Below are 20,257 nucleotides of genomic sequence, written 5' to 3'. Positions count from 1 at the left end.
ACAGATGATATTTTTCTCTATTGGCTAATAAAAAAAGCTAAAGCTCAAAAATGGTAAACACGCTGTATACAAACGAGCAAAAATTGTGGTAAAATATGCATGAAAAATCGCGCTAAAAATGCTGAAAAACGTTATATTCAGATGTGAATGGAGCCTAAGGCATTTACATTTTCTGAACAAACAGTAAAAGCACTTTAAAACAAACCCTCATTCACCTCTGTAGCTTTATGCATTTTGGAGAATTTCATCTTCAAACTCCACAACAGATGTACTGAGATCTGAACTGTTTTCCTATTACTTTCAACTGAAACAGAATCTTGGCAGCCTGCCAGCTGTCTATTGTTAAGACATAAGTGATGTTTCTAAACTGTTTGAATCCTGACTTTAGGGCTCGTTCAAACCATCTGCAGTGATCTACATTAATTTGCAGAAATCAACATACGCTCAACACAAGGGTACATTTATTTATTTATTTCAGGTACTTATATAGCGCCATCAATTTACGCAGCGCTTTACATATATATTGTACATTCACATCAGTCCCTAACCCTCATGGGTCCCTAACTCACATTCATACATACACACACCAAGGCCAATTTAGACAGGATCCAATTCACCTACCAGCATGTCTTTAGAGTGTGGGAGGAAACCGGAGTACCCGGAGGAAACCCACGCAGGCACTGGGAGAACATGTAAACTCCAGGCAGGTGGTGCCATGGTTGGGATTCAAACCGACAACCCTAGTACTGCCAGGCAGAAGTGCTAACCATTTAGCCACTGTGCTGTACATAAAAAACGATTGTCTTCTATATGCTCGTTTTAAACAACAAAGCTGCCTTGCAGCTCCTCTGAAGTGTATAGAGATAAATGAAAATATCAATCTTGACACTTCAATAAAGTTAAAAAAAGAGAACGGTTACAACCTCTCACTGCTGCTACACAACAGACACCAGCCCACATGCTGCTTGTTTAAGTGTGTAGGCTGGTGTGAACGAACCCCTAAAGTCTGCTGTGATCTTGCAAGATTTTTGAGAATTAATTACTTTACAATACAAGCAGCTAGAAAGGTCAGGGGTGGATTGTTTTATAGCTATTTTACAGCTTGATGAGAATATATACAGTAAATGTTCATAGTCTGGGTAAAGGTGCACATTGAACTACAACTGTGGTCAGACTATGGACTTTCAAATATCTACGTATTCCTATTAATACGTCCTCACTAACCTCTATAGCATCAGGCATTGTGGTGCAGTTCATCTTCAAAGTTCACAGAAAATGCACTGTTTTTGGGGTTGATTTACTAAAAAAGAAAGGCTATTAATATAGAAAAGTTTATGTTGACTTTGCACAGCGAAAGAAAATAAATAAGATGAACCCGTGTTCACTTGAAATATCCATCAATGAGCAAGGTTAATACAAAAACATTTTTTTTTTGCTAGCACATTATTGGCTGATTCATCTTCAGTAATCTCAGTGAGCATTCACTTTGTAATGGGAATATTTCTTTACAAAACTAATTTTGTTATCTAAGTCAGCTCAGCTCCCCGTCTGAATGGTGACTCAGCATCCTTTCAGCCTGATTTCCAATATGAACAGTTGGAGCTCTGCTAGAGGGAGCAGTGTGAGCTGAGCTGCTGAGAGAGGGGCTTGAAGGACTTGCTGTTGTTGTGAATGTTTGGGATGCACTGCGGGATGGTGCGTGCAGCTACAGAGGTAATGAAAGTGTTTGGTTAGGCATATTTCCACTTTTGCCATCAAATTTGAGAAAACCCCACTGTATGTGTGTTGTGTGTTCCCATTCACACAGCATGTCTAAAAGAAATAAAGGAGAAGGTGTCATTGCTGACTGGACAGAAAGGCAGTTTCTACATTGTAACTATTTGTAATCACAGACAGCGTTTAAATCTAGTTTCCAGCTAATAATGAAGAAGCATGCACACAGTACAGACAGGGGTAATTGTGTTAAATGTCACTCCACAGACCCCTCCAAAACATTACAAAGCAGGGAGAGCCTGTAAGGATTTGTGTGACAATCTTTACAATTGTTTTCAAGTTCTCTTATATTAACTACTTGTCCTCCAGAGGATTTACCCCCCTTCCTGACCAGGCCATTTTTTGCGATACGACGTTGCGTTACTTTAACTGACAACTGCGCGGTCATGCAACGCTGCACCCACATGAAATGTACGTCCTTTTTCCCCACAAATAGAGCTTTCAGTGGTATTTCATTTCATTTCTTGCGCTATAAACAGAAAAAGACCAACAATTTTGAAAAAATATATATATTTTTGACTTTTTGCTATTAATTATAAGCAGTAAAAAAATTTTAAAAATTAAATTTTGCCATAAATTTAGACCAAAATGTATTCTGCTACATGTCTTTGCTAAAAAAAATCTCAGTACGTGTAAATTAATTGGTTTACGTGAAAGTTATAGTGTTTACAATAGGTGGTATAGATACTGAAATGTTTTTTTTTTATTTTACTAGTAAAGGTAGGGATCAGCGACTTATAGCAGGACTGCGGCAGGCATTCTGACACTGGGGGGAACTGACTTGGTGTCACTGACATCCCCAGTGACACCAATAGAGTGATCAGTGCCAATGACGCTCGGCAGGATGGGGTTAATGTCTGGGGCAATCAAAGGGTTAACTGTGTGCTGTGTTTTACTGTGTGCTGTGTGTGTGTTTTACTGTGGCCCGTGTGTATGCTTTACACTGTAAGCACACTGCTTTGTATGGCTCTGCTATTCTCGGTGACATTAATTGTTATTGTCACCCCAAACGCAGAAGCAAACGCATATTGCTGCGTGAAGAAATACAAATGCAGAGTAAAAAACTTGCAAGCCGCAACACGCCAAAATGTCCCATGAGCTACTTGACGTGTAGGGCAGCCTATTGAAATCAATGTACTGTACTATGCATGCTCTAGGAAAAACGCCCCAAAAAATGTGCGCTCCCACTACGCTTTGTGTGACTGAGGACTGAAAGTGAAATTGGTATGTTTACACAAGAACAACAAGGCTTCATTTATATTTGCGGATTTGTGAACGCACAGCAAACTGCGCTCTGCCGTGCATTTCAGAAACATGCTGCTATTGCACATCATCCTTTTATTGTTCTTAAATATTAAAGGCACCCCAAGCATGGATAGCAGGCATGCCCTTGCCCTGTGACAAATGTTCTGCAAACACACCAATAAAGCACAGTAAAAACACACCACATGGCTCTCCAAAAACGTTCTGGAGCTTCTTTGGGGTGTTTGTCTTGTGTAGGGCAACCCATTCAAGTGAATGGGCTGCCCTATGCGTGATGAGTGGAAACATTGCAAAACGCCCAAAAAAATGCATGCGGGAACATGAGATGCAGAGATGTGAACGGGGCCTGACAGCTGACAATCTCCATCCACTCCCTCCTATATAATTGTATAAAGATGGCCATACACTATGCAATCTGATTGAACAATCTCTGTACAATTTCCTTTAGATTTACCAGAACTATAGAATAGGAGGACACACCTTAACAATCCATTCAATTTGTATCAAATCAGACAGGCTCTTGCACATCATAGCTGATGGGAGATCGAAAGGAGATTGTACAATCAGATTGTAGAGAAAGTGGGTGGAAGGTGGTTTAGTAATGAGGGAGGTGTAGTCCAGAGTGGAGAATGCACCCTATGCATGGACTTGTATGGTGGAATACGATCTACAGGAAGTGATGAAATCTAAGAACATTTTTAACCACTTCCCATCTGCCCTATAGCAGAAATACTGATACAGGGTGGCACGGGTGCGCAAAATCACGTATATACACACATGATTTTGCATTTCCAGGTAGGGGGCATGTGCGCATGTCACACAGACAGCGCAGTGATGGGGGAGTTTTGAAGCTGCGTGGGTGGTGCCTGACGGGGATTCAGAGACACTAGTTCCCCATCAGGTCTGCTCCCTTTGTACCTGACAGCAAGAAGTGGGTAGATCCCTAACCAATAGGCCTGCTAATGGCTATAGAACCCACCCACATCCTCCTGCCAATCACAGGGAAAGGGCAAACCTGATGGGGAACTGGTGAATTAACTTCCTTGTCAGGCTCTGTCTACTGTAGTTTCACTGGTTCACATCTGTGCGGGTGGCGCGGATCTGCACAAAAAAACGGTCCAGCCGCACCACCCGCACAAAAAGTAATGCAAACCCGCGGGCATGTGCCGTTAATTCTAATGGCATGTCACCCACACTGGAAATCGCAACCATACTGGGAACAAAGGTTCCCTTGCGGGCTGCGTTTCCGAAGAAGTGCAGGGACTTCTTCCCTGCGTGTCCCGGGGCACGGGAGTCCATTCAAATGAATGGGCTCGTGTGCTCGCACAAAACGGTGCCTGCAGGAACGCGGAGATATGAACCTAACCATGTTGAATATTTGCTTTTAAGTCAATGGTGTCCTTAACAACTGGTGACAGATGGGGAGGGGGTGGCGGCAGCAAATATGCTGTTGTGCCAGACAGCATACAGAAACAGGCACTCTGCCTGTCTCTGTATGCCAACTTTGGTCTTAATTACCTCCAGTTTCATTATCTACAATTATCTGCCACACATGTTGGTAAATCTGCTGAAACAGGTGGCAGAGATTTTTGAATTTGGCACAGGCAATATTAAAAGGGTCAAAGCACCAGAAAAGTGTTGTTTGCAATATATTTTTTTTTAATTCACCCTATTGTCCTCTGCATGGAAAGTCCTGTTCATAGAACACATCACTTTTGGGCATGGCAGCCTATATGCTTTCTCTTTGTTACAAAGACATTTATTTTCAGTTTTGCTTTTATGTGGATTATTTACTTTCTTCATCTCCTTGTCTAATTGTGTGCAGTACGGTCAACACAGTTTGATATACTGGTTGAAAATAAATTGGCGAGACGTCTGCCAGTATGACAATAAAAAGTCCTATTAACATACAAAAAAGGGTCATGTGGATCTTGTTCAAGCACATACGTATTGCAACTAATAAAACATCAATGATATGTTGGTTGGCAATAATTTTGTACAAAATGAAAAATGCTATGAAGTCTTCCAGGTTATTGCTTCATGGAATCAGATCACGCTGCATGCTTACACAAACTGATGGGAAGGAAAGCACTAACATTGCAGGAAACAACCAATGAGAGAGAGTAAATCTAGGGAAACACGGCACGGCAGCACACAGCGTGCATAGTAAAGCTGTTGAGGTTAACTTTCATTTTCGAACCAGTATGACAGCTGGTGTAGGTGGATTTCCTTCACTTAAGATTTTATAAATGAGTCTCTGTGATAAGACTTTTTACCTTGATGTTGGCCTGTATTCAGTTCTGATTTTTGAAATATTTTAAGTGAAAAGCTAAACATGACAATTGTCACTTTATAAAATACAGTCACATTCCATGACACACATTCCACTTCACAAAGACAGAAATGTACAGGCGCTGTTAACTTCTTACATACAGTATATCCTATAAACCAGCCTTTCTTACCATGGATATGTGGAATCCTGGTTTGTTACGTGCTTAGGTGTAACTTTCAAGTTTTACAATTAAAAAAAACTTTTTTTTAGTTAATTTTTTTCTATGACACACATTCCACTTCACAGAGAAAGAAATGTACAGGCGTTAACTTCTTACATGCAGTATATCCTATAAACCAGCCTTTCTCAACCATGGATATGTGGAATCCTGGGGTTCCTCAAGAGGTTGCTAGAGGTTGCTTGTGAAAAGAGCCGTGACAGATTGATCTCCTGTCTACACTGACAGCCAGTATACTGTAAGGGGTCACTTCTACACTACCCATCACTGTAAAGGTCACTTCTACACTGACCACCACTGTAAAGGTCACCTCTACACCGACAACTGCTGTAAAGGTCATTTCTACACTGACCACCGCTGTAAAGGTCACTTCTACACCACTGACCACCGCTGTAAAGGTCACTTCTACACTGACCACCGCTGTAAAGGTCACTTCTACACCACTGACCACCGCTGTAAAGGTCACTTCTACACTGACCACCACTGTAAAGGTCACCTCTACACTGACCACTGCTGTAAAGGTCACTTCTACACCGACCACTGCTATAAAGGTCACCTCTACACCGACCACCACTGTAAAGGTCACTTCTACAGCGACCACCGCTGTAAAGGTCACTTCTACAGCGACCACCACTGTAAAGGTCACCTCTACACTGACCACCGCTGTAAAGGTCACTTCTACAGCGACCACCACTGTATAGGTCACTTCTACACCGACCACCGCTGTAAAGGTCACTTCTACAGTGACCACCACTGTAAAGGTTACCTCTACACCGACCACCACTGTAAAGGTCACTTCTACACTGGCCACCACTGTAAAGGTCACTTCTACACCGACCACCGCTGTAAAGGTCATTTCTATACCGACCACCACTGTAAAGGTGACTTCTACACCGACCACCGCTGTAAGGGTCACTTTTACACTGGCCAACAATATACGGGGTCTCTTCTATGCTGACCAACAATCTTAGGGGTCTTTTTGACACTGACCAACAATGCAAGGAATTTTTTTTTTACACTGACAAACAATGTCAGGGATCTCTTGAACACTGACCAACAATCTAAGGGACCTTTATTTACACTGACCAACAATGTAAGGGATCTCTTTATGCACTGACCAACAATGTAAGGGATCACCTCTACACTGACCAACAATGTTACTTGAATGTCCATTGTCAGTTTCTTTTTTGGCCATTATTTTTGTTTGTTAAACCCAAAGGCCATGTTTTCTGTCATTTTAAACAGTTCTTTTTGGCCAAGCTGGCTGAAACATATTATTTCCAGTACTTAACCATCCCCTTTCTACCCAGGCCAATTTGCAGCTTTCAGCACTCTCACACTTTGAATGCCAATTACTCAGGCATGCAACACTGTACCCAAATAAAATTGAAATAATTTTTTCAAGACAGATAGAGCTTTATTTTGGTGGTATTTAATAACCACTGTTTTTTTAACTTTTTGTTATACATTTTGCAAATAAATAATATTTCTTCATAAATCTAGGCCAAAAAGCATTCTGCTACCCTTTCTGGTAAAAAAATAACCTAAATCAGTATATCGAAAAAACATAATTAAAAAAAAAGTTTATATTTTTATTTTGCTTTATTTTTATTACTTTTTTTTAAATTTTTTTATGTGTGTATGCATATATATATATATATATATATATATTTATTTTTTTACATACCTCACCCCTGCAGTACAGTGACACTGTACTACTTGTGGGTGGTAGTCAGGATTTTTTTTTTTTTTTACACTGTGATTGCTTTTAAAGCCATGCTGTCTGTAAAAGCAATCATTTCCTACTCTCTCTGGCTTCTGCAGCCATTGAGAAATATTGTGAGAGCTGTGATTGGTCACAGCTTAACACATGGTAAAAGGCTGCTGTGAAAGGCCTTGTAACATGTGATCGATCACAGAGCTCAAAGTAGTAAACAATGATGCCAAGAAATGACATCTTACTACTGTGCATGTGATTGCTGATTGGTAAATCAGCAATCACATGGTACTGGGGCTGCCCACAGTGGCCTGGTAAAGCAATCTGGACACAGTGTGCAGAGATCGCACCGCAGCATGCTCCTAAGAAGTGCACACAGGCAGCGAATGTGTGGGGTGTTTAGATCCCCGATCCACCCGCATCCTCAGGTGGATGGGGGTTCCCATCTGGCCCATCCACATAAATGGCTGGACTGAAAGAAGTTAAAGAATATGTAAACCCAACATTTCATATTCCTGATATGTGCCTGCTGTACCATCTACCTGTATGAAAAAGTATCCTGTTCTCTTTGTATTGATTCCTTTGTATTAAATCCCTTTCCTATTAAAATATGACCACACTAGGCATGAAAGCACTGTGTGGTCAGTTCTTTAGCTGTGATGGGAACTTAGCCCGCTCACCTCCAATGATCAGACTTGTCCTGACACCCCCTTCCCTGCACAATCATTCACTGGAAAGATCAGTGTACTTGTGCTTCTCCTTCCCCAGCTCTTATGCAGCTGAGAACAGAGTGAATGTGTTTGCTTAATAAAAGGGAACAAAAGGTATTTATAATGTTTTTTTATATCTATATACAAATATTTTGCCTTTCACTTCTATTTTAAAATGAATGGGTTGTTTTACAAGCTTATCGTTTACAATCACTTTAAGTTGGCCATTGATTGATCAAAAATCGGCCGTTTTTTCAAGGATCGGTCAAATTTAAATCCATCTATGGCCATTCCTGCTCAAGAGACTTCAAACTAATAATCAGTTTCTCTTGAATGAAAATGATGGAATTCTTATATTTGATCAGCACATGCAGTCAATTGGCTGCAGCACCGATCAGTGTATTCTGACAGCGGAGGAGTCCCACTGTTAGCATACCATAGCTCAGCGGGGAGGAATCCACTGTCTCCTTTGCTTGTGTGGATGGGGGACTCGGTTTCTTTTTTTGGATCAGTTGGCTGTTAAATAAAAATTACGACCAATCCAAGACCAGCCTAAAGCTTGTCATAGATATGTAATTTTATGGTCAACCAGCAGGTTGAACGATAAATAAAACATTACTTGATTCTCCATGGACACATTCAATGTGGATTTGGGAATCCTCCACATTGAACTATTGTATTCTGACAGTAAGGAGACTTCCCCACTGCAGGAAAACACTGATATGTTCTGACAGCCATAGTCTGTGGCTCTGATCGCATGGCAAAATCTGACAGGGCGGTTGTACAGAAGTTGATTGGCCGGTTCCTGCTGATCTGGACTAATTTTGATCCATACATGATCGGCTTTAGTGATTTGGTGCCTGTGAACGCTGTATCAAGCTGTAGTATCATCATTTACATACAATTTGAAGCATTGTATTCCAGCAGCCATACAGGAAACTTCTTGTCTGCTGCCAGATCAACTAGTGTCCAGCTGAGTGCTTCTCAGCTATTTATTTTTACCAGTGAAAACAAAGCTTCCTCTGATTGACTGAATGTAATCTGCCAGCAATAATAAAAACCTGACAGGTGTTCCAAACCCTCTCTACTATATCCGCAAATAACCCCCAGAAAGTATGTCTAGTTATACCTTTAATAAATTCACATAAAGCTGAGCCCTAAGGTTCCATTCATTATTCATGATTTGGAATCACAGATAGAATTGCTGCGATTCTGCCTGCGATTCCAAATCACGTAGCAATCACAGCAAAATGCATTATCCTTCAATTGCACCCCAAAACACAGTACAATACTGCCACAATGGTTACGTGACAGGATCGCACAGCAATAATGGGAAAACTGCACCTTTAAAAACGGCATGAAACTTGTCACCCAAAAAGGAGCAGGATCTTCTTTTCAGCAACAAACATACACAACACGTAAATGGGCTGGCCATATGTGACACATAGAATCATGTGAAAATTGTGTACCTCGTTACCACTATGCGATATATGACTGTAGCCTAAAACAATAATAATGTTACGAGTTTACCTACATAATACACTTTGCTTGCAAAAAAAAACAGAATGCAAAAAATTGTTTTATTCAGGGGCATGTCTTTTTAAATTGCTATTTTTATAAATACATCTTACTGTAGAAATTGTTAAATAAGCGCGTTAAAGGAGAAGTACAGAATTGTAAAAAAAAAATAAATAAACATACATACTTACCTATTTACTGCAGTATCGATCCAATGCTGCAAGCTGTCCTTCGCTGCCTCTGAGCCAGAGAACTGAACGATCACATGACTGCTGATCACTCAGTTGTCCGGTCCTATCTGAGCAGAGAGCGGTGACTGTCAATTACCGCTCACTGGAGCGGTATATTTCTCTTTTAATGTTTAAAAATATGTATAGTTAACGTATTTACTGATTAGGTATGCGGACTGTATTTTTTGTGAATGTGCTTTGCTGTTTGTCTTACATAGTACTAATGCAAATCTCCCAACTTTCCCTGATTTCGAGGGATTGTCCCTGATTTGCAACAAAGTCCCTCTGTCCCTCTTTCCTCCTCATTTGCCCCTCATTTTGGTCTGATCTGTACAGTTGTATATAAAATGACCTATTTATCTTTCAAAACGTTTTTCACAGTGCTCAATCTTTCATCCAGTTTCTAAATTGTTGCATTTGTAAATTTCAAAAGCCAGTATAAAAAATAGTAGTGGTTAAAAAAAAAACAAAAAAAAACACTTGTGACTTTAATGAATTTTGTTAGTATAATTCTCCTTTAAAGGGGTGTGGCAGGGGGTGTGTCCTCTTTCTCAGCTCAAAAAGTTGGGAGGTATGTTAATCTACTCAGACTGAATGAAAGTAACACACACAGTGGCGTCCCTAGGGGGGTGCAGGCCGCACTGGGTGACACCATCACAGGGGGTGCAGTAGCAGGATGCTAGCAGAGCTTCTGGGCTCTGTGAAGGTCCTGGCCAGTTATTGGGGTGATCCCGGATTCCCAGCACAGTGACAGCTGCCCCCAGTGTAGCGGTAAAATAAGTATCCGGGACCCGTGAAGATATGTGTCCCCTGAAGCAAATTCTCATGTGCCGGTTTCAGGCAGAAGAAGCCAATCTCCGACTTTAGCACAGAGCTGCCACAGTTAACCCCTTACAGGCTGCAAACTGCTGAAGCTGATCCCGTGGATCACTATGCCCTTTACGGCATGCAACCCATAGTGCTCAGCTTCAGTGATTTGAAGCCTGTAAGGGGATAACTGTGGCAGCTCTGTGCTAAATTCAGAGATCTGCTTCTTCTGCCTGAAACTGGCACATGCGCAGTTGCTTCAGGGGATACATATCTTCACGGGTCCAGGATACTCATTTTACTGATACAGCGGCACCGCTCTTTCCTCTCTGGAGGGGTGATACCACATGTTACCGCACCGGGTGACACCAACCCTAGGGACATCTCTGAACACATGCGTTCTGTATAAATTATCCTGAAATCTGATCCACTGTACTCTTGGCGCATGTTGTCAATAAATGAAGGCTCCATAAATATTAATATTAGGAATCATCCAGGAAATATTGAACAGCAAGCGATAATGTGACAAGATTACTAAAATTAGAAAAATGTTAAAATAATGACCAAGTATTTGGTGAAAATATGTATTTCCTCTTAACAGCTTACTGCGGCTTGCTTGCATGTTGTGATTATTGGTCAATAGGTGTATTGACATATAATATAACTTGAGAACCACACACTTTTATAGTGACAGATGTGAAAAACATAGTGGGATTGATTTACTACAGGAGTTAAGGCTGTTCACTTAGCGAAGTGAAAGTTAACCTCTTGCTTCCCCCATAAGGCATATTCTTTAATGCCCACACATTGCACATATGCGTCCACCGATGGCCGGGGTTGTGTACTGAGTGCGCACTCACTGCGGCGCACTCCCAGCTCAGTGACTGTCATAGACACATGGGCAGCACAGTGGCTAAATGGTTAGCACTTCCGCCTAGCAGTACTAGGGTCATTGGTTTGAATACCAATCACGGCACCACCTGCCTGGAGTTTGCATGTTCTCCTTGTGCCTGCGTGGGTTTCCTCCGGGTACTCCAGTTTCCTCCCAGACTCCAAAGACATGCTGGTAGGTTAATTGATTCCTGTCTAAATTGGCCCTAGTATGTGTATGTATGAATGTGAGTTAGGGACCTTAGATTGTCCACCCCTTGAGGGTTAGGGACTGATGTGAATGTACAATATACATGTAAAGCGCTGCATAAATTGATGGCGCTATATAAGCACTTGAAATAATAATAGACATTGTGACAGCCTTGGGTAACCAGTGCCCACATAATCAGTAACTTCACCTGCCTTCCAGTCTCAAAGACCCATTTAAAGGGATGCTGCTCTGCCACAGTGTAACCTTTTTTAAAAAAAAACTGAGATCTTTATCGAGATATCACAAAGTGACATTTCAATCCGTTTTATTGGCCGCAGTGTGGTGGGATGCAGTGGTGTGAACTGAAAAGGCATTTTGCCTTGTCTATGCACTGGGAGTTGGTTAGGCAAGGCTGCCCAGTGTAGCCCAAACTATCTGGTGTGAATAGGCCCTTACTTTGTTTCATTAACAACTTGTACTCCTTTAGTTAATTAACCTCACTAAGTTCCCATCTACTCCTTATACTTGTAATTGTAATGGATCAGCCCTATAAAAATGTCCTCCATTCACTGTCCATTCTTTGTGTTCCAGACAATGGCAGGTCCTCTTCACTTAGGTCCCATATCCATAAGCAGACTGAAAAGACAACAAGAGTACGGACTGTTCTGAATGAAAAGCAGTTACACACACTACGAACGTGCTACGCAGCCAACCCTCGACCGGACGCCTTGATGAAAGAACAGTTGGTAGAAATGACTGGACTCAGCCCGAGGGTGATCCGGGTCTGGTTTCAGAACAAACGCTGTAAAGACAAGAAGAAATCCATCCTCATGAAACAGCTACAGCAGCAGCAACAACTCAGTGACAAGACGGTAAAATATGGTTATGGCCAATAGTTGGACAAGATTCATGCTGTTTATGAAGTGTCAGGGATATTTTTATGCTATGACTGAGATCTGGGATTGCTCCAAACTCATTGATCGAAAAATGGGATGCTCCCGCAATACTCTGTAATATTGCTAATTAACTCCTTCATGCAGAGCTGAAATAGAGTGGAGAAATGTGCCTGGGTTTGGCCTGTAACACTTATCAAACACTTTACAATCATTTTCACTGTAATTAAAAGCTGAAATCAAGGCAGATATAAAAGACACAAATGAATACAGCTCTGTATTCATTAATGCATCATTAAATGTATTTTTTATGTAAGCAGTATAAGTGCCTAAATTTGACTTCCCCTGTACAGTAAAGCTCAGGCTGGGAGAATGAGATTCAGTTCTTTATTCTATTCACTTTATATTACATTAATTCTAAATTGTTGTGTCATGTTAAAAAACCATTTCCAGTGTGTATGGGCATCTTAAAGTGGTTGTAAAGCTTTAAGGTTTTTTACCTTAATGGATTCTGTCCCCCCAAGCCCCCCCCCATACTTACCTGTGCCCCATCGCGATCAAGCACTGTGCATGAGAGCAGCAGCTCTCCAGGTTCTGTCCCTCCTCACAGGGCAGATTGATAACAGTGGGAGCTTCCGCTGCTGTCAATCAAACTGTCAGGAACTATATACCAGGTGTAGACAGAAAGTGCAGTTAAAATCACACGCTTAATGAAATAGCAAATACGTATAACATAGATCAGGATCTTACTCAAAACAGAAGCCAGGGTTTGGATGTCAGTGTGGATATTCAGATGAGCCAGGGTCAGAAAACCAAAAGTCAGCGTAGTCAGGAGCCAAAAATCAGGAACAGGAACCAGAAGAGATGTCAGCCAGACCAAGTTGTACACAGGAACACACTGGAGATCACAGACCACGTAAGAGCAAGGAGGAAATGAGCTAAGCTGCTAAAACAGCAGAAAGGGCTGGCTGTAGGCTGGACTAATGAGGCCTACAGCCAGCCCTTGAGGTAATGGTATCCAGATGAGTCACTGTGGCGACAATGAGTGTCTGGCAATTAACCGACAGCTGAACAGCTTCTGGGCACTGAAATAAAAGAGCCGCTTGTTAAGTAGCAGGAGCCCAACCCTGACATAAACTCTGTAAGAGGGAGTGTATCTGTGTCTATGGACACCAGGGCTTGGGAGCAAGCCCACACAATTGCCTTCATAGGAAGCAAATTCCTATAGGGGCACAGGATGAATAGGAGGAGCTGGCCACGCTGGTGGAGGACCCAAGAAGAAGAGGTTCAGGGCTGCTCTCTGCAAAACCATTGCACAGAGCAGATAAGTATGACATTAGTATTTTATTTAAAAAAAAAACAAAGCTTAACAGTCGCTTTAGGGAACTGTTCACTAGCTTGCCATGCATGTAAAATAGTTTTTGTCATTTATTTATTGCTAACATTCTTCTTGTCTTTTCAGAGTCTTCAAGGGTTAACAGGAACGCCACTTGTAGCAGGAAGCCCCATCCGCCATGACAGTGCCGTGCAGGGAAATGCAGTAGAGGTACAGACTTATCAACCGCCCTGGAAAGCACTCAGTGATTTTGCATTACAGAGTGACTTGGAGCAACCAGCATTTCAGCAGTTGGTAAGGATAAAGCATATGTGATAGATAAATATGAGCACAATGTCTTTCATGTCAAAGACTGTTTCTATGGGGCTTAGATAGGTGAGGGTATGATGGCAAATCACCAAAATGAAAATGATTTGTAAAGGAACCCATTATACACAAGATGGGTAATTGGTTTAAATTCACTGAAAACAGTAACATTGAAAGTAAAATGAAACGTCCAAAGGATAAAAATACGGGAGCAGGTTCTAACATGCTGGGTGGGAATTCAAACCTTTCAGATTTCACCAGCTGCATGCTTAATCCAAGTCAGTAACCCACTAGGTAGCTAATCCAGATCATCAAGATGAAAGGTCTAGGACCTAAACCTTCTAGACACACATTGGCATTAGTAGCTGCCATAGTCCCTGTAGGAAAGCAGTGCACTGAAAAATATTAACTGCAACCCTGGCCTGTGGCATAGTGTCAGTGCAGCTGAAAATATATGTGCTTGGTCAACTTCAGTTATTCTACAAGAATGTGTTCAATTATACCATGGGTTGTATGGTCAGCTGCCAGGAGAGCATACTTGAGTTTTCTCTGCTAGTAGTGTGATGTTACTGGCCTTGTATACCAGTGCGATTTATGTTGTGTGTCTGAGACCTTCCACGCTCCCCCTTCTAGGAAGGATATACAGTATGTATGGGTTCACTTCCCGTACTGAGCATACCCCCCCACTTCAAAGTCTGTTGGAGAACCAGTGTGTACTCACCACCTCAGACTCTGCTGGAGGACCAATGAATGTACAGCCACCTCAACTCTCTTGGAGGGCCTGTGTGTACAGCCACCTCAACTCTCTTGGAGGGCCAGTGTGTACAGCCACCTCAACTCTATTGGAGGGCCTTTGAGTACATCCACTTCAACTCTATTGTAGGGCCAGTGAGTACCCTCACCTCAACTCTGTTGGGGGCCTTTGTGTACTCCTACCTCAACTCTGTTGGAGGGCCTTTGAGTACATCCACCTCAACTCTGCTGGAGGGCCAGTGAATTCCCCCACCTCAACTCTGTTGGAGTAGCATAAATATAGGAATTAATCCAAATAACTGATTGCTGTGCATTTACTAAAAATTCTGCATTATAACAATTATATTGGCAGCTGCTGATATTAAGAGGAAGTGTCAATAGTGTTCACAACAATATTTGCCAATGAAACAATGTGCCTATTATGTGAGAAGACTTTTAGTAATGTAGTCATGAAACCTTCAAAAAAATTGATTTTCATCTAATAAATGTTTGGGGGTTGATGACCAATCTGAAACTTCTGCTCTAGTGGATTTCATATAATGAACTTGCTGAGTTTTGGCCTTTTGTAGGTCAATATTCTCTGTAGGACATGCAGACAAAATCCTAAAATCTTCAAAGTGCTGCAGAGTTTGATATAAACATATGTCTATGGCGCTACTGAGTGTAGAGGTGTTCAGAGGGAGAAGTAGAAATGCGGGGAAGAGGCAGATGCCAGCTTATTAAGAAGAAGCAATTGCATTTGAAGCAGGTTTTCTAATCTCTCTGATCAATCCTTCCCCATACAGTGATGGGTCAGAGGTGTTTGCAGGAGCTCAGACATAAGATCATCACCTCATCTGATCATCTCATGTCTGTCGATACCTGACCGGAAGGCTCACGTATGAGTGCTTTACTGCCAGTGATCCTGTCAGATAACAGGATCTTCTCCTAAATTATGTTGCACATCTGATGGGATCAGGACCTTCTTCCAGTGGAATGATGCTGAGATCTTCAGATCAGGCATGAATGTGCATGCTGCAATTCTCAGTTTGATCCTGCCTAATACATACAGAAAATATATGGCCATCTGCATTAGTCATACAACACTACAAACAGTCGCCTGATGACAAAGGCATGGAGACTAATTAGGGATTCTTGTAAACTGGTGATGATAACAAATTAATCTTTATAAATGATATCTTTATTGTGAAGTTATGCATAATGAGATAGCTGGTGGAGTATAAATCCAGAGCTTTTTTTGTAGTACATGGTAACAATGACCCGATCAGTGTTAAACCACAGCCAGTCAAAGCTAGTTACTGTCAGCTCTTGTATGAAGTATGTGTAAACATGGAGGTTTACATGGTGCATATGCATCTCCACACACATCAGAGCAAGTCTAACTAGTCATAAATACATCATCTCTGCTGTGTACTAGAGAAACATATACATCCACTGAGAATTTCCCGTTTATACTCTCTGACCATGTACTTTCATGTCCTTTGATCATTTGTTTGCTTTTTACTTTTCCTTATATAACACATTTATTGGTTTTCGGCCTGTTTCTTTAGTCTCACTTTATTGCCTTTTAACTTTTCTGTCTAATTTTACAGCTTTCACTCCTTTGTCCTCTTTTCACTGCACTCTGCTTTTTATAGTTGAAGCTATTTAAAGTAAGATTCTAGGGAAACATCAAAATACCTATATATTTATATTCTGGTCTTAACCGACAAAGGATTTAAACATAATAACATTATCAACTGCACAGCCAGACAGGTGACACACATAGTCCTAAATAAACAATTTAGCTCTTGTGTCACCTTTCTGCCTTCAGATATCCTATTGTACACCAAATCAGCATTAAGCCGGCCATAGATGGATCAAATCTCGTCTGGTTCAGCAGGGTCTGGCCAAGATTTAATCCATCTATGGGCAGGCTGGTTGTACTGAAGTTAATCCATTGATCGGCTTCAGTATAACCAGCATGTTGGATTTTTTTGCATGTGATCACTGCTGGTGACTATGTCATTTACCAGCCCCTTTCTTTTCTGAATTGGATACAGTGAGTGATCGGCACCGATTGCTCCTGTGACCATTGATAACTGAGCATAGTAAACTGTTTTTACTATGCTTCAGTTTATGAATGAACAGGAGACTTTCTCTGTCTCAAAGGTGATAAGTCAGAGGTCTTTAAATGGTAAAAAAAATGTATAAATTGGAAAAATAATTTAAAAACTTTTTCATTTTTGTAATTCGGTGAGTGTGTGTGTGGGGGGCAGATCTGGGGGCTGTCAATTAGGCTGTACGGGGCCCTGTAATTTCTAACAGCAGCCCTGAATCCAATCACCATGGAATGTGTAAATTTTGATTGTCCAAGAGCAGGATGGGAGGTGTGAAAGTTTTGGTGTCTGTCTGTTCTAGTTACATAGCCCCATTGTTGGTATCAGGAAGCCTGCAATCAAGGAATCAAAGCTGGGCATATACTGTTCAAAATTTGGTAGGTTCAGCAGGGACTGGCTCAATTTCAATCAGTGCATGGCCATCCCTGTTTAACAGAAGTCAATCATTTGATTGACTTCTGTCAAAGGGACATGTTGGAAAATTTTCCATGATCAGCAGCTGCAGTCATTCAGCTACAGCTGCTAATCAGAGTATTCTGACAGCAGCAGGTCACGCTGTCAGAATGCAGTGATGTCCCGGCAGGAAGAAAATACCTCCATCCACCTTGTTTGGATGGAGGAATCTGATGGCTGCATGGTAAAAAAAAAACAAACATGTATGGCCAACTTATCACCTATGCAGGCTTTCTGACACCAACAATGGGGTATATAAAGGCTGCTGTATCTTCCTCACTGACGTTCTACTTCATTTGCAGGTATCATTTTCAGAATCAGGTTCCCTTGGTAACTCTTCTGGGAGTGATGTCACCTCCTTGTCTTCCCAACTTCCAGATACCCCAAACAGCATGGTCCCTAGTCCAGTGGAAACGTGAGGTCTTCAGATTGGGACTGAGCAGCATGGACCCCGCATGAAAACCCCTTTACACTTCAAACGATGAACAAACCCAGCCACTCACATTGCAGGACCTCCTACCCATCCATGGGGCTGTGTGCATCAGTCTGGAACCTGCACACCTCTGACTTTATACTGGGATTTGGGAAGAAAACAGGAATTTATAGTTCTTTTTTGAACTCGTCTCACCCACAACTCATCTCAGACGAAGGTGACTCTTATCCGGGCAGAGTTTTGTCCACCACTAGTGACGTGATCGTCTGCTTTCAGTGTTCTAATGGCTGAGACTCTGTCTTCTTACCTGAAGTCATGGGATATAGAAATATTTATAAGTATCAAATGCTGATACGTTTGAATATGATAATTTATCTTGTGGATCGAGGACTTTATTATCGAACAAAAGTAAGTTATTAATATTTATTGTCAAAATTGCTGTTACATTGATTAATATGAAATCTTAATAAAAAAATAATGTAAATGTCTGATGTCTCATATTAGCTCTTAAAAACCAATGAATGTGCAGAACATAATGAGATGTTTTCTCCTGGAGTATATTAACTTAAATGGTCAGTCTACACAAACGTTATAAGTAAGTTACTGGTGGGGTCTAGTAGGTTAAGGTGGCTGCTTGCTACCTCTTTGGTAATACAGCTACTAAGGTTTCCAGCTGTGCCTTCCTTTGAGTCTCACTCCTGCTGTTTTAACTTCTGTTCTGCTGTTCACCACCACTACCTCTACCACGGCTCTCCTACGGACAACCTCCACATGGGGCTGGGGTTGGTGGTTGTGACAAGACTCCAGAATGACATCATTTCATATGTAATTATTTTCTGGGTTACCCAAATTCCAGTAAAAGTGTTTCTCAATTAACTCATTAGATTTTAAGTGGATAGAGAGGAGAACCAAAGCTGAACCTCAGTTTAGTGAAGAAGTGCATTCAATTCAAATTATTTGCATGTATTTTTATGTACAAGTACATCGAACACAAATACATGAATCTGTCATGATATCAGGGTCCTGTAATCCCCTTCACTCTGAGAGTGGGAGGGACAGCACTAGCAGCCAATCAGACTCTGCTGTATGCAAATGTGCCCACAGGGAAACATACTGAAATAACACAGTAAAGTTGGCCATACCCTGATCGAAATTTGTCTGGTTTCTCAGGAACCTGACAAATTTTAATCAGCATGTCACCTCCACTGCTTGACAGAAGCCAATTGTGTAATCAACCAGTGTTGAAGGGACATGTTGAAAAATTTCCCATCAATCAGTGGCTGCAGCCCTTGATCAGTGCATGCTGACAATGGTGGGTGGCACTGTCAGAATACAATGTCCCAGCAGGGGGGAATCCCCCATCCACTTTGATTTTGTGTTTTTTTCATGCAGTCTGATGGCTGAACGTTAAAACATAAAAAAATAAATACATAGAAAAATAACAGTGTATGGCCAGCTTAAGCAGTAGAGTTGATGACTGATTGGTCTACTTTTGCTAATTCACTGTCAAATCACCAGGCTATGGGTGGGGAGCTGATACCATTTCTTATAGGCTATGTCTACCTTTTGAATAAAAATAATAAATACATACACTTATATGCAAAAAAAAGTGCATTCAATAATTTTTTGCAAATGACCCATCACTTTCTTCTCCAGTGACAATGGTCACCAGGATATATAGAGAGGGCAAATCTAGCCTAGCGTGACCCAGACATCAGTAAAAACCTGACAGGGGCTCCAATCCTTACTCTGTTCAACTCTAAACAGAACAGTCTGGCTATAGATACACTTTAATTAGCAGCATGGTGTTATGATAGTTGCATGGAATAAAATTAAAGACTGAGTATCGCTGTTTAGTTATTTACAGCTAACCTATGTATTATAACTACATTCCTATTTCTGGAGCTACCAAGAGCATAGACATTTGTACACTTTGTACTGAGTCTACTCCATTCTGATAATTATCAGGGTTGTATTCACACACCATGCTGCCCTAGGTGCATATTAATGATGAAGGTATTTTGTGCAGATTCCATATTTATCTTATTAATAATTTTCAAGACATGTAAGTGCATCATGCCCCCTCTAATTCATATATTTTTAGTTCTGGTGTCCAATATGCAGCCTTTGACATTTGTTGTGTGGCCTTCAGGACCCCTGCAGAGAGTAGCCTGTGGTTTCCTTACCTTAATCAAGCCAGTCAAGTTTGTTTCACACTATCTTACTTTTTCTGTGCTGATCATCCTTGTTCTTTTTCTGTAAATTTTTCTTTGGATCTATTATAATGGATCTTGGTGAGAGAAATATAAATGTGGGACAAGTCATTTTGAAGGAGTGGAAGGAATTATCAAAGGGACTGTAATAGCAGTGATCTC

The 20,257-nt window shown here is 41.2% G+C and overlaps 1 protein-coding gene across 1 annotated transcript in view; it reads left to right on the top strand.

The window, feature by feature from the left end:
* ISL2 (ISL LIM homeobox 2) overlaps positions 1-18,370 on the top strand; it is a 40,323-nt gene extending 21,953 nt beyond the window's left edge. Inside the window, exons 4-6 of the mRNA XM_089655266.1 lie at positions 12,201-12,481; positions 13,965-14,132; positions 17,752-18,370. Coding sequence (XP_089511392.1) covers positions 12,201-12,481; positions 13,965-14,132; positions 17,752-17,868 — 566 coding nt within the window. The 3' untranslated portion in view covers positions 17,869-18,370. The remainder of the gene's footprint in view (positions 1-12,200; positions 12,482-13,964; positions 14,133-17,751) is intronic.
* The last annotated feature ends 1,887 nt before the right edge of the window (positions 18,371-20,257 follow it).

This window comes from Staurois parvus, unplaced genomic scaffold (assembly GCF_062004578.1).
Source record: "Staurois parvus isolate SC_StPar_1 unplaced genomic scaffold, SC_StPar_1.0 ptg000832l, whole genome shotgun sequence".
NCBI lineage: Eukaryota > Metazoa > Chordata > Amphibia > Anura > Ranidae > Staurois > Staurois parvus.
This window is presented reverse-complemented; position numbering and strand designations above follow the sequence as displayed.